Genomic DNA, 12,685 nt, shown 5'->3' with positions numbered 1-12,685 from the left:
CACGGATAACTGAGCTTCTCACCCTATCTCTAAGGGAGACGCCAGCTACCCTCCTGAGGAAACCCATTTTGGCCGCTTGTACCCTGGATCTCGTTCTTTCGGTCATGACCCAGCCTTCATGACCAAAGGTGAGGGTAGGAACAAAAACTGACCGGTAGATTGAGAGCTTTGCCTTCTGGCTCAGCTCTCTTTTCGTCACAACGGTGCGATAATTGTGACAAAAAGAGAGCAAATAAACGTGTGACACTGAAAGTGCTGTATTTTATTACCTCTCCAAAGGAGGTTTTGTGGTTAATTTGTTTGACTGTCAGCAGGATTACAGAAAGACTACTGGCCAAATTACCAGGAAACTTGGTGGAAGGGTGGAGCCAGGGCCAAGGAAAAAGCCGGAAACGTTAGGAGTGGATCTGTATTACACAAGCCATTCTTACTCCCAGCTCGTCTACATAGTGACGATTGGTCAGTGGCTTTCAGCGTCAGATACTGATGCACCCTATAGCGTCTGTATGGGACACACCGGGCAGAGCAGCAGCTCGACAGCGGTGCTGTAAGATGACGTAGTGTGAAGAGCGACAACAATAGCAAGTAGTATGAAAGACCGAAAATCTTTTGGGTGATGGATGGGTCAAACAACACAGGACTTTCAGCCAGGAGACCGGGGTTTGTGCCGAGATGTGTCACCTTAATGTAATTTTTTTTAACCCCACCCACAATCTTTTCCTATCTCTGACTAAGTGTTTTGACCCTGCGCGTTGAACGCCAAGGGGTCCTGACCGAGCATCAATATGTTGACGAGTTGGGAGGGAGTGAGAATGTGTTGTATTACCAGGTGGAAAGACAAATAATTTGGTTTTCACGTTTCATCATGGCCTTAGCGGAGGTCTGCACTCTCCTTGTGCTCTTCTTGTTTGTTTTAGGGCTAGCTGCAACTAACGATTATTTTCATTGTTGATTAATCTTTCGATTATTTTCTCAATTAATCGATTATTTGTTTGGTTTATAAAATGTCAGAAAAGGGTGACAAATGTGGATCAGTGTTTCCTAAAGCCCAAGATGATGTCCTCAAATGTCTTGTTTTGTCCACAACTCAAAGTTATTGAGATGTTCAGTTTATTGTCACAGAGGAAAGAAGAAACTAGAAAATATTCACATTTAAGAAGCTGGAATCACAGAATTTAAAAAAATTACTCAAACCAGTTGATCGATTAGCAAAGTAGTTGGTGATTAATTAAATAGTTGACAACTAAACGATTAGTTTAACCCTTGTGTTGTCTTTCCGGCAACCATGCAACTTTTTTTTTTCCTTGGACAAATGTAAAATTAAAACTTTTTGGTCATCTTTTTCAACACTTTTGTTACTTTTCCTGACAATTTTATCACTTTTTTTCGAGGTTTTTGTCACATTTTTCGTCACTTTTTTCACCGTTCTTCCTTTTTTTCAAATGCTATGAAATTGAAAAAAAACACCCAAATTCAATAAAAATATGGAACTGATCATTTATGTTACTTGTGACGAGCATTGTATGGAACCATCCACGTTATTTTTTTGGACAATTTGGTTAAAAGAAACCCAAATTTCTAGCCTGGTAGACACCAGACCCTTCTCAGTTGTAACAGAGTGGGTCTGGGCAAGGTTCATTCACAGCCCATTTCCAAAGGGGCGTCACCAACAAACGCCGCTCAAATGCCTCTGGGCACAATTGGATAGTCCTTCAACCAATCAGACCAACGATCCGGGTGACGAAGCAGCGACAGCGGAGCAACGGGTTGCTGCGCTTCGGTGGCCATCATGTTGAACGTAAACAAAAAGCTCCTTTCCGTCGCTGCGCTATCGTCATCGTGTAAAGCCCGCCTCAACGGTTGTGTTGGTGCCTCGATTTGGAAAAATTGGAAATGGGCTGGAATGGGCTCTCGGCCAGACGGACTTGCAGAGAAAATCTCAAATTTGCCGGAAGTTTGTGTAGGTTTTCCCAGGCTACCAAATTTCTGAATTGGAAAGTTTAAAAAAAAAAATGGGTCAAATTTGAGCCGAGAACAACAGGAGGGATTAAATCATCACGTGCGAACAAACTTTACCACTGAGATCAAGTCTGTCTTCAGTTTTTAAAGCATTGAAGGGAACACAGACTGACCTCTCACTCAAAATAATGGATTACAAACGTACAGAAGATCAAAAGATGAGAGCTCGCACACCACACAATGCTCCGCTAACACCATCAAACAATGATTTCATCAACAAGGGGATCTTCTTCAGGTCGGACTTTGTTTGCCCGGACAAAAGATTGCCTCGAGGGTCGAAACCTTCTTTGATGGTCTAATAAAAGGTGGAGCATTTCTCAGTCCTTTCATCTTCTGAACTATAATGTACATCTCAGCCCACCACCTTCATAATAGAACCAGCACGAGACTATTGTCTTGCACAGATAATATATTTTTCATGTGAGCGCGCTGAAGAAATTCAGTTTTGCAGAAACATCGATCCAGGGAAAATTCTGGATACTTTATGGACTCTTGTTTGCTTTTAGGTTGGAATTCATTCCACCACTTTGATCTGAATGTGTTTGGCCTCATTCATGTCCTCTTTGTTGTCTGCGGTCGGTGTGTGTGTCATATGTTCTCTTATTCTTTTCTTTTAACCCTGTCTAAAATCTAATTTCCCAACGAGGAAGGGCAAATATTGACCCAACTTGTCGCTGATTCATTCCTGTTGAAAAGTTTGTTTGCCCTGTATCAAAAGGCATGAACAGATCCATACGCTCCAACCATCGCCTCCTCTACTAAAATTGAAATCTTCATTATGTGGCAGAGTAAAGCCCTGAGAGCCCCGGAGCTTTGGAAGAGTGGGCATGGATGGCAGTTTGCATGTTTATTGAAATATACGGAGAAATAAGAGGAAAATATTTAAAATAGACTATGTTTACATGGTTACAGTGGTTTAAAAGTTAGACTAGCCTTGGATTCCACTGATGCATTTTACATGTTTGTTGAAAGATACAAAGAAACAAGTGAAAAGGGTGTGTGTTTTTTTTTGGGAAGTCAAGAGAAGGGCAGTTGTGTATTATATACCCGAGTTATGTCTTATGTTTGTACCATTGAGTTTTGTTTTCATCAGAGCGGTTTTGGTGTTTTAAAGGTCCCATGTTGTGAAAATTTCTCTTTGAGGTTTTTTAACATTAATGTTAGTTCCCCCAGCCTGCCTATGGTCCCCCAGTGGCTAGAAATGGCAATAGGTGTAAATCAAAAAGAAAATGAAAGCTCAGATGGGCCGATCTGGAATCTTCCCTTTATGACGTCATAAGGGGAAATGTTACCTCCCCTTTCTCTGCTTTGCCCGCCAAGAAAATTTGGCCGGCCCATGAGAAAGAGAGAGACATCATGGCTTGCAAACAAGCAAAGCATGGCAGTTGGTCAAGGCCACACCCCCACCCTCCACCTTGCCCCCCCTCTCCTCCTCAATAGCATTTAAAGCTACAGACACAGAAATGGCACGTCCTAAGAAATAAAAAGGCAATGTGACCGGCGAATTCAAAACACGAGGGTAAACATCGGGATAGCCTTTCCCAGGTGGAAAGAGCTAATGAAGGAGAAAGACTTTCAAAGGGACGCTGAAGTTGCCGGCTTTCTTCTCGACAGGTAAGTCAATGTTACGGTCTAAATTACAAGGGTAATTACTTATACATGCTCACACTAATGATTCAATGCAGTTTGCAGTTTGTTTGAAATAACGAACCTCATCACCCGAAAGAAAACTCGATGAATATCTTCTTGGTACATAACGGCTACCGTAGTTGCAACACACATTTGAAAAAGCGAGGCGCTAGAGAGCACTATTCGTTTGAATGCAAAATACAATTTCACCGCTAATGGGAGAAATTCCTACACAATGTACCTTTAAGCTGTCAGATTAATGTAGTGACATAAAAAGTACAATATTTCTCTCTGAAATGTAGCGGAGTAGAAGTAGAAAGTGGCATGAAAAGTAAAGTACAAGTACCTCAACATTTGTACTTAAGTACAGTACTGGAGTAAATGTACTTAGTTAAATTCCAACACTGGTAATCATGCATTGAATTTAAGCACTGTATCACTTTACTATTACGTGTCTTGAGGAAGGTCCGAAACATCAACCGACCAAATAAACCAATGCAGAGGTGTCAAGTGTGTAGAGGAACTTTCTTTCTTTTTTCTTCTGAACTGGTTTGCAGTCTGTGCCTTGAACCTTCTCTGGGCCCATTTGTGGGTTGATAAAAACAGGTTTAAGTGCTGTCGGCCTGAATCGTGCTCAGCTTGTTCACCAAACATCTCCGTTAATGAAAGCCTTTGGTGCAGCTGGCGGCTGAACAACAACTACAACAGAGTGCTTCTTATTTCGCTGAGAGTCCTGTTGCTAAGAAGCACTGGACTCGTCTGTTTGGAGCGTCTGGAAAGGCGAGGCGGGATTCTTCTTGTCTACAATTTCACTTAACAATCACCTTGAAAGCACACTGTACGTTATTGTGTGTCACACCACTTAGAGAGAGGAAATGTATAAAAGCCTCTCAATCCTGTCAAATGACAAACTGGTAACTGTATCCTTTACAATAGGACACCACTGGATGAAGAAAAGAAAAGGCCCCATAGCTCATTATCTGTCTGGGAGAAACGGTCATGAGAATTAAAGAAGGTCGGCACTTTAAGACGGGAGGGAAGGAGAGACGAAAGAGGGAGGAAGGAAATAAGGAAACAACTTTAAAGCTGACATAGTCACTTAATAAAAAACTGCTTTGGAAAAGGCTGTAGATGCTTCAATATCATAACACTTATTCTAACTCAAAGACTGATTCTAGGCTGCGTGGCAGTAGGACGAATTGGAAAGTAATTTTTTAAATATGACTTTCACTTAATTTATCAATTAGTAGGAGTAAATCATGCTAAAATGAATATCTTATGATCAGGGCAAGGCAGAATCTGCAGACGCAGAATTCCGCAGATTTTGTTCCTTTTTTTTTTTTTAAAGAGCTCATATTACAGTATGCTCATTTTCAGGTTCATAATTGCATTTAGAGGTTGTATCAGAATAGGTTTACATGGTTTAATTTTCAAAAAACACCATATTTTTGTCGTACTGCACATTGCTGCAGCTCCTCTTTTCACCCTGTGTGTTGAGCTCTCTGTTTTAGCTACAGAGTGAGACCTCTCACTTCTGTTCCATCTTTGTTGGGAGTCCCACATGTGCAGTACCTAGGTAAGGACTACTAGCCAGTCAGAAGCAGAGTATGAGGGCGTGCCCTGACAGTACCTAGGTAAGGACTACTAGCCAGTCAGAAGCAGAGTATGAGGGCGTGCCCTGACAGTACCTAGGTAAGGACTACTAGCCAGTCAGAAGCAGAGTATGAGGGCGTGCCCTGACAGTACCTAGGTAAGGACTACTAGCCAGTCAGAAGCAGAGTATGAGGGCGTGCCCTGACAGTACCTAGGTAAGGACTACTAGCCAGTCAGAAGCAGAGTATGAGGGCGTGCCACGCTACACTGTAAAAAAAAAAAAAAAAGTTAGTTCACTGGAATTCACTGTATAATTTTACAGATTTTTTCCGTTTTTTCTACATTAAGTGTTAATGCCATAAAAATACATAAACATTGTTTTATTTAAAAAAAAACATTAAATTAAGGTTTTAGTCTGTAAATTGATATAATGAGATAATATAGTTGTTTAACAGGATAATTACATTGCTTAATGGTCTTGAAAGTTAAATTACATTGAATTTTATGTAAAAAGACAAAAAAAAACAACATACTTTTACGGTGTGTAAAATGGAGGCATCTTTCTGGTTTTTTACAGTTAAACCTTAAATTTTATGTAAAGAAACATTAAAAAACAATCGTGAAAAAACGGTAAAAAGTCTGGCAGCAAAAGTTGCCAAACACCTTATGTTATTCTACAAAGAATTTCTTTTTAAAATACAGATATCTACTGTACATTTTCTGTATTTTCACAGTCCAACTACTGTAGAACACAGAATAATTGTAATCAAAAAACATATTTAGAATGTTAAACAAATGTATAAATCTGTACAAACACTGAAAAATATTGCAAAATACCTTTAAAATTACAGAATTTAAATGAAAACTGCTGTTTTCATACGGTTTTCTTTGGTAAATTCACAAGATTATTCAATCCATCCACAAGAACTCCCTGTTAAAGTACAGATTTCTGGATGTAAAACACACAAAAATCATGTAAAATGACCCTATTTGACAGCCCATTAATAGTATCTTAAAAGCTTTAGGCATTTATTTTACATGATTATCCAATCAATTTACAGTAAATTCCTGTTTAATACTGGTTTTCTACTGTACAAAAAACATGTGATAATAACTTGCAGAACCATTATTTTATAGTCATTACTTTATATAAACATTATTTATCAGTAATTACAATCAACTCTTCAATATGTCTACAGGCTTTTCCCCGTAAATGTATAAGGATTTACTTTATATAAACAATATTGTAGTGTTAAAAAGCAACTATTCAATATATCTACAGACTTATCCCATTAATGTACCGTATGTTTACTTTGTAAAAACATTTGACAATATTTACAATTAACTATCCAATATATGCATCAGAGACTCTTCAGAGGGTAAATATTGGTATAATGTAGGGTCCATTTTAGCTTATTCAATGTGGTCTCATACATACTGTGTGTTAGTGTTTTAATCGCTGTCAAACATCATCATGTCCAGAGTAGGACTTGTATTTAGCTTTGCAGTTATTTGAACAGGGGTTAACAGAGGTACTGAGAAAGGTAGGACCAGCCATACCCGTTTACGTTAGCATTTGCCGTTTATGTGCCTACATTAAGACTGTCCTTATGTAACTTTAGCCTTGAATGTGAACCATGCACCAATCATAATGTTAGCTAGCTAGCTAAATATATAACTGTTAACTAGCTAGCTACATTATATTTGTCAGTTGACTAACGCTAACGTTATTTAGTAACCTCAACGTTCCATGTTTAATGTTCCTATTTCCTCGTGCAAACACGGACCTGACAAAGGCAGGTGGCAGTTAACTTAGTAACGTAAGGTTAGTAGTAGACAGTTTAGCAGGTCAGCTTGATTAGCTGGGTACTAATACTAGTAATTGAGGAAACTTTATAACGCTCAGTCCTAACGCTATGTAGTTAACATCACTGTTTATAACCGGTAAACCGCCGTTTAACGTTACCAGGTTATGCCTCAATTTTCAATAAGCTATCTCAGCTGACTAACTTTACGTTGGTTCTACTTTGTGAACAGTGAACCACACGTTGTAATTAACAATTTACCCCTGCTTCATTTAAGATTTACAAGTGTAACAAGTTACAACATGACATTAAACGGAGAGTCTGCTTTGTGGACCACAACATCTTAATATTTCCATTCTCGCTTTCCACATGAAAATAAATGGACAGGGAATTGAACAAACTCAGAAATAAGATATTGGCTACCTGCTCTATTTATAAGTGTTTCTCCCTCCAGACAATTGCACTCAGTCTGTAATTAAATATGTATTTTAAGTTTCATTTTTGCTGTAAATCTAAATAAATAAAAACCTGGTGGTCAATGCTGGGAAGCCTCCACAAATAAATCTATGTATAGTACTGTTACAGTAATTTTCAAATCTCACCCTAATTCTTTAATCCCTGTTTAGGCAAGATGGAAGAACGGAGGATACCAAGATAAGAAGATCAAGTAAAGATGCTCACCATACAGTATCACACGTTATCATCTGTACCTTACCACATCTTTCTCACCCATGTTATGGCTCTCATTCTGTGATCAGTTTGACAAGGGTCAACAGACCAGACAGCTCTCCCACAGCCAGCCTGAGAACCTGCTTTACGGTCTGAATAGCCTGGGTGAAGTTGAAGACTCTTGCATCAGATGGCTGAGAAAAGGATAGCCCAGAGCAAGAGGGAGCCCAACAGAGGCTAAGAAGGAGGCAGCAAAGGAGTTCACAAACCCACATACAGCTGAAGGAGGTACCGAATGACATCTGGGGTCCATTTCAGAAAGCAGGTTTAGTGAAAACTCTGAGTTTGTTAACCCTGAGATGAGGGTAATTCTGGGTTTTCCGTTTCAGAAAGAGAGGTAACTTAACCTCAGACTCTGTGAACCTAACCTGGTCGGGAGCAGGTTTTCTTCTTTCAGTCTCCTCCCTCTGACACAGCGCTCTTTCATTTCATCATTCATTTATCAGTCTTAATCAGGCGCATTTTAGCGCAGTTTGTAAACAGGGTTGGTTTATTAACCATGTTAGGCAGACTATGAAACGTTTTTTTCTCGAACATGGCATTTCCTTTTGTCGACGATCCCGTTGATGAAGAAGCTGTATTACTTCGCAGGGAGTTAAACATACGTCTGGAGACATTTTAATTTTTAGATAACTTCCTAGTTGAGCGGTATCGTTTTTCTTCCCAGTCTATCAGTTATGTAGCCTACCTAACCTTATCCGTCCTCATATCACTAACGTCACCCATCGTGGACATGCTCTACATCCCAGCACATTATTTGTGTCACATTACATTTTTTTTGCAAACGGCAGTTTTCTTAACAACATTGGTGATGCAGAGCATATTAGTCAGAAGAGTGTGACTCACTCTGAAACATTTTTTAAACGTTTTTGTAGTGTTCCCTGGACACAAACCAGTAAGAGCCAACAGCAGCCGCTGTGTTGCTTTTTTAACTAAATACATTTTCAAACTCGCTGTATGTGTGCATGAGTATTTGCGCCCACCAGTTTGTTTGTGGTTGTTACCATGGTAAATCGTAGTATCATGGCTCCATTCATGCTGCCTGAAAGTTTTCCATCTCAGTGTAAATCAACTCAATTAAACCTCCTTCCTGAAACGGGCCCCTGCATTGTTAACGGCTGCTTTACCTGGTCTGTGCTTGTAAACAAAAAAAACAACAACCGAGAGGTTACACCCCTTTTTGTTGGTACAGCCTTACTTGAGTCTAAACACAGTGACTTGGGACTTGTTCAAGACGGTGAAGGTTAAGACTTGTGACTTACACATGTGTGACTTAAGACAGTTACACACCGGGGGCGTGAAGAATAAGCGGCGCCAATATGCAAAATAATCGCCTGTGAATATTTCACATCAAAACTATTCACACCGGCAGCGATGCAAATTTGCGACAGTTTTCAATAAAAGTTTTGGATATTCGCGCCAGCGCATCTACCACGTCAGTAGGACAGATGCTGAAGAGAGAGAGAAAGTGACGGAAGATGTGGTGTGAGCGGACGAGAAAGAGAGAGCAGTCGGAGCAGAGGAGAGTTAACGTTTAGTGGTGAAGATATGAAGTGATTGTACAGCAGCTAGATTCTGCAGTTTGAGAACAAATAAATGCAGCAGCTCCTCAAAAGCACCAAAAGGTGTCCTGTCTGGTTTTCAGGCTGCTGAGTGGAGGGACGGGGGTTAGCTCTGGATACATCCCAGGAAAAGGTGTAACACTAAGCTACTGTAAGCTATTTATTAAGATTTTGTAAAATGTGTCACCTTTTTCAGCCCCTCTGAGTTTGCAGGTATGAGAATATAAAAAAACCCAAATGAGGTTTATTCTATGTTAGCGTTTCATTTCTGAAACACCTACCCGTTACCTCCGAACATCCCCCTGGGTGTTCTCAGTGTCATCTATAAAATCTTTCTCAATTTATTGTTTTTGGAAAAGCTCCAGACATTATATCAGATGACATCACAAATGTGAGTTTTTCAAGTTCACTGACATTTTGAACACACTTGTATGAATTCCCAAATTGCCCATAGTTCCCCTTTTTCTATAATGCAATGTACCAATGTACCAGACAGTTTTTGCTCCCATAAGTTTATTCATTTGTGCACTTTAAGGATAGCACTGTTTAAATAGTGCATTTCTTTGTAAAACAAGCAGTAAATGTTCATTTTATGATACTTTCTGGTTATGATACATCTTAAAATATCATACATCTCAAATAGGGATCTGCAGTGAATGGATTGGACAATGCTGTAAAATGTCAGCAGAAAAATGTATATATTTATTGCGTGTAAAAGTAGTTGATGCAAATGCACTTTTACATAGCCCTTTTGGTTTTTGTACATTCAAAACCCCATTTACTAATGAGGAAGTTGTGAAGATATATTGGATATTAATAGTAATTACTGTCAAATAATGTTTATGAAGTAAATCCCATGCACTTATAAGAAAAATCTGTAGATATATTGGTGTTGCTTGTTATTACTGTCAAATAAAGTTTATATAAAATAAACATGTATGTGCATATAATGGAGAGTTGCTTGTTATTACTGTCAAAAAAATGTTTATTTAAAGTAAACCCCCTACTTCAATGAGGAAAAGTCTGTGGATATACCAGATAGTTGCTTTTAAATTACTATAAAACAATGTTTATATAAAGTAACCTCATATATTAATAGTAAAGGCATGTAGATATATTGGAGAGTTGCTTTTAAATTATTATAAAACAATGTTTATATAAAGTAACATCATATATTAATAGTAAAATTATGTATATATTGGATAGTTGCTTATAATTACTATAAAGAACAGTTTATATAAAGTAAAACCCCATACAACAATGAGGTACAGTCTGTAGATATATATTATATTGTTATATTATTATATTGGATAGTTGCTTGTTATTACTGTCAAATAATGTTTATATAAAGTGAACACCCATACAATAATGGTAAAACTATGTGTATATATTGGATATTTGCTTTTTATAACTAAAAAAATAATGTTTATATAAAGTAAACCTCATATATTAATGGTAAATGTATGTAAATATATTGGAGAGTTGCCTTTTATAACTATAAATGAATGTTTATTTAAAGTAAACAACGTACATTAATGGTAAAAGTATGTAAATATATTGGAGAGTTGCCTTTTATAACTATAAATGAATGTTTATTTAAAGTAAACAACATACATTAATGGTAAAAGTATGTAGATATATTGGAGAGTTGCTTGTAAATACTCTCAAATATTGTTTATATAAAGTACTGACTATTATTACAATATTTCTGGAAGGTATTATCCCATTATCTTCTCTTTTTTAAAGAGCAGTATTAAACACAGTATTAAACAGGAATTTACCGTAAATAGATTGGATAATCATAAAGTAAACGCCTAAAGGAGGGTATTTTAAAGTCATTTTACACGATTTCTGTGTGTTTTACATCCAGAAATCTGTACTTTAACAGGGAGTTCTTGTGGATGGATTGAATAACCTTGTGAATTTACCAAAGAAAACCATATGAAAACAGCAGTTTTCATTTAAATTATGTAATTTTAAGGTATTTCTGCAATATTTCTTAGTTTTGATAAAGATTTATACATTTGTTTAACATTCTAGAAATGTTTTATAACAAGAATTTGTTTTAATTCTACAATATTTAGACTGTAAAAATACAGAAAATATTTACAGGAAATTTCTGTATTTAAAAAAAGAATTTTCCTGTAAAATAATGTAAGGTTTTTTTTAAATTTTAAATTGTACGATTTACAGTGTAGCAGCTAGGCGAGCATTATAACGTGTGTTCCAAAGTGACCACGTTTGTCTCTGAAGTAAAGGCTGGACTACAATAGAGCTGTTTGGAGCAGTTTGTGAACAGTGTTTTCTGTTGGAGATGGTAAGTCCCTTTGGGGTGGACTTTGGGCTTTTTCACTTTGTAAACCTATTACGTTCACAAAAAGATATACAACACAATAAAGGAAAGGGAAAAAGCCAAAAAGCATAATATGAGCACTTTAAGTATTGTGGTGCTGCGGAGACATCCCGGCCTACACAGAAAAAAATCTTTGTTTGTTACAGATCCTCGCAAAAATGAAAAAAAGAAAGTCATCATTTTAAGTTCTTTTAATTTTAATAATATTCAATGAAAATGAGAATGATTCCCTCCAATATCGTGAATCATATCGCAATCGCAATATCAGTCAAAAATAATCGCAATTAGATATTTGTCCTCGTATCACGCAGCTCTAGTTCTTACCCGTCTTGCCATCGTTCTTGATGGTCGTCATGTCGCTCGTCAGGCTCTCCCAGCCGTCAAACCTCAGTTTCTGGTACTGCAGCTTGACCTGAGCCAGGTTCTCCTCGATGTTGATCGGAGACTGCTTGGCGTTGCTGCAGGATGGAAACTTCTTGGCCCAGTTGTTTTGATTTAAAGTTCCTGAAAGGTTAGACAGAAACAAGGGTTCAGATTAAGCTGGTATCGTACCGTCCAACATCAGAAGATTTTACGGTAAGCTTCTAAAGAAAAACACACCCACGGACAAACACCTAGGAGACAAAGGTTCAATATATATTTACTAGGGATAGACTATTATCGGCTCTGGACGATTATTGGCTCTGGTCGACTATCGGGCCGTTTTTTGGCAGTTTGCAGATTATGTGTATCGCCGTTTTATTTGCCTGATAACCGATAAAGTTAATGAATTAAAAAGTGGTCTGCTTTGGCTCGGCTACAGCTCTGTGTCTGACTTAATGTCCCGCCCACAACACTATCTGACTCTCTGTTATTGGGTATTATGTTGAAATTTAAAAATTAAAGCATCTAAATAAAGTTTTGTGTTGGAGTTTGTAAAATTAAAAAATCTTAATTATGACTACGATTTTTATTTTCACTGTAAAAGCATATTTTTGGTGGCTGTAAAAGGATGA

At 37.8% G+C, this 12,685-nt stretch overlaps 1 protein-coding gene across 1 annotated transcript in view; it reads right to left on the bottom strand.

The window, feature by feature from the left end:
* The window catches only part of ptprz1a (protein tyrosine phosphatase receptor type Z1a), a 139,395-nt gene that overhangs the window by 70,361 nt on the left and 56,349 nt on the right, over nucleotides 1-12,685 (bottom strand). The window contains exon 3 of the mRNA XM_078256437.1: nucleotides 12,015-12,194. Coding sequence (XP_078112563.1) covers nucleotides 12,015-12,194 — 180 coding nt within the window. The remainder of the gene's footprint in view (nucleotides 1-12,014; nucleotides 12,195-12,685) is intronic.

Source organism: Sander vitreus, chromosome 8 (genome assembly GCF_031162955.1).
Source record: "Sander vitreus isolate 19-12246 chromosome 8, sanVit1, whole genome shotgun sequence".
NCBI lineage: Eukaryota > Metazoa > Chordata > Actinopteri > Perciformes > Percidae > Sander > Sander vitreus.
The sequence above is the reverse complement of the archived record's forward strand: the minus strand, read 5'-3'. Positions and strand labels throughout refer to the sequence as shown.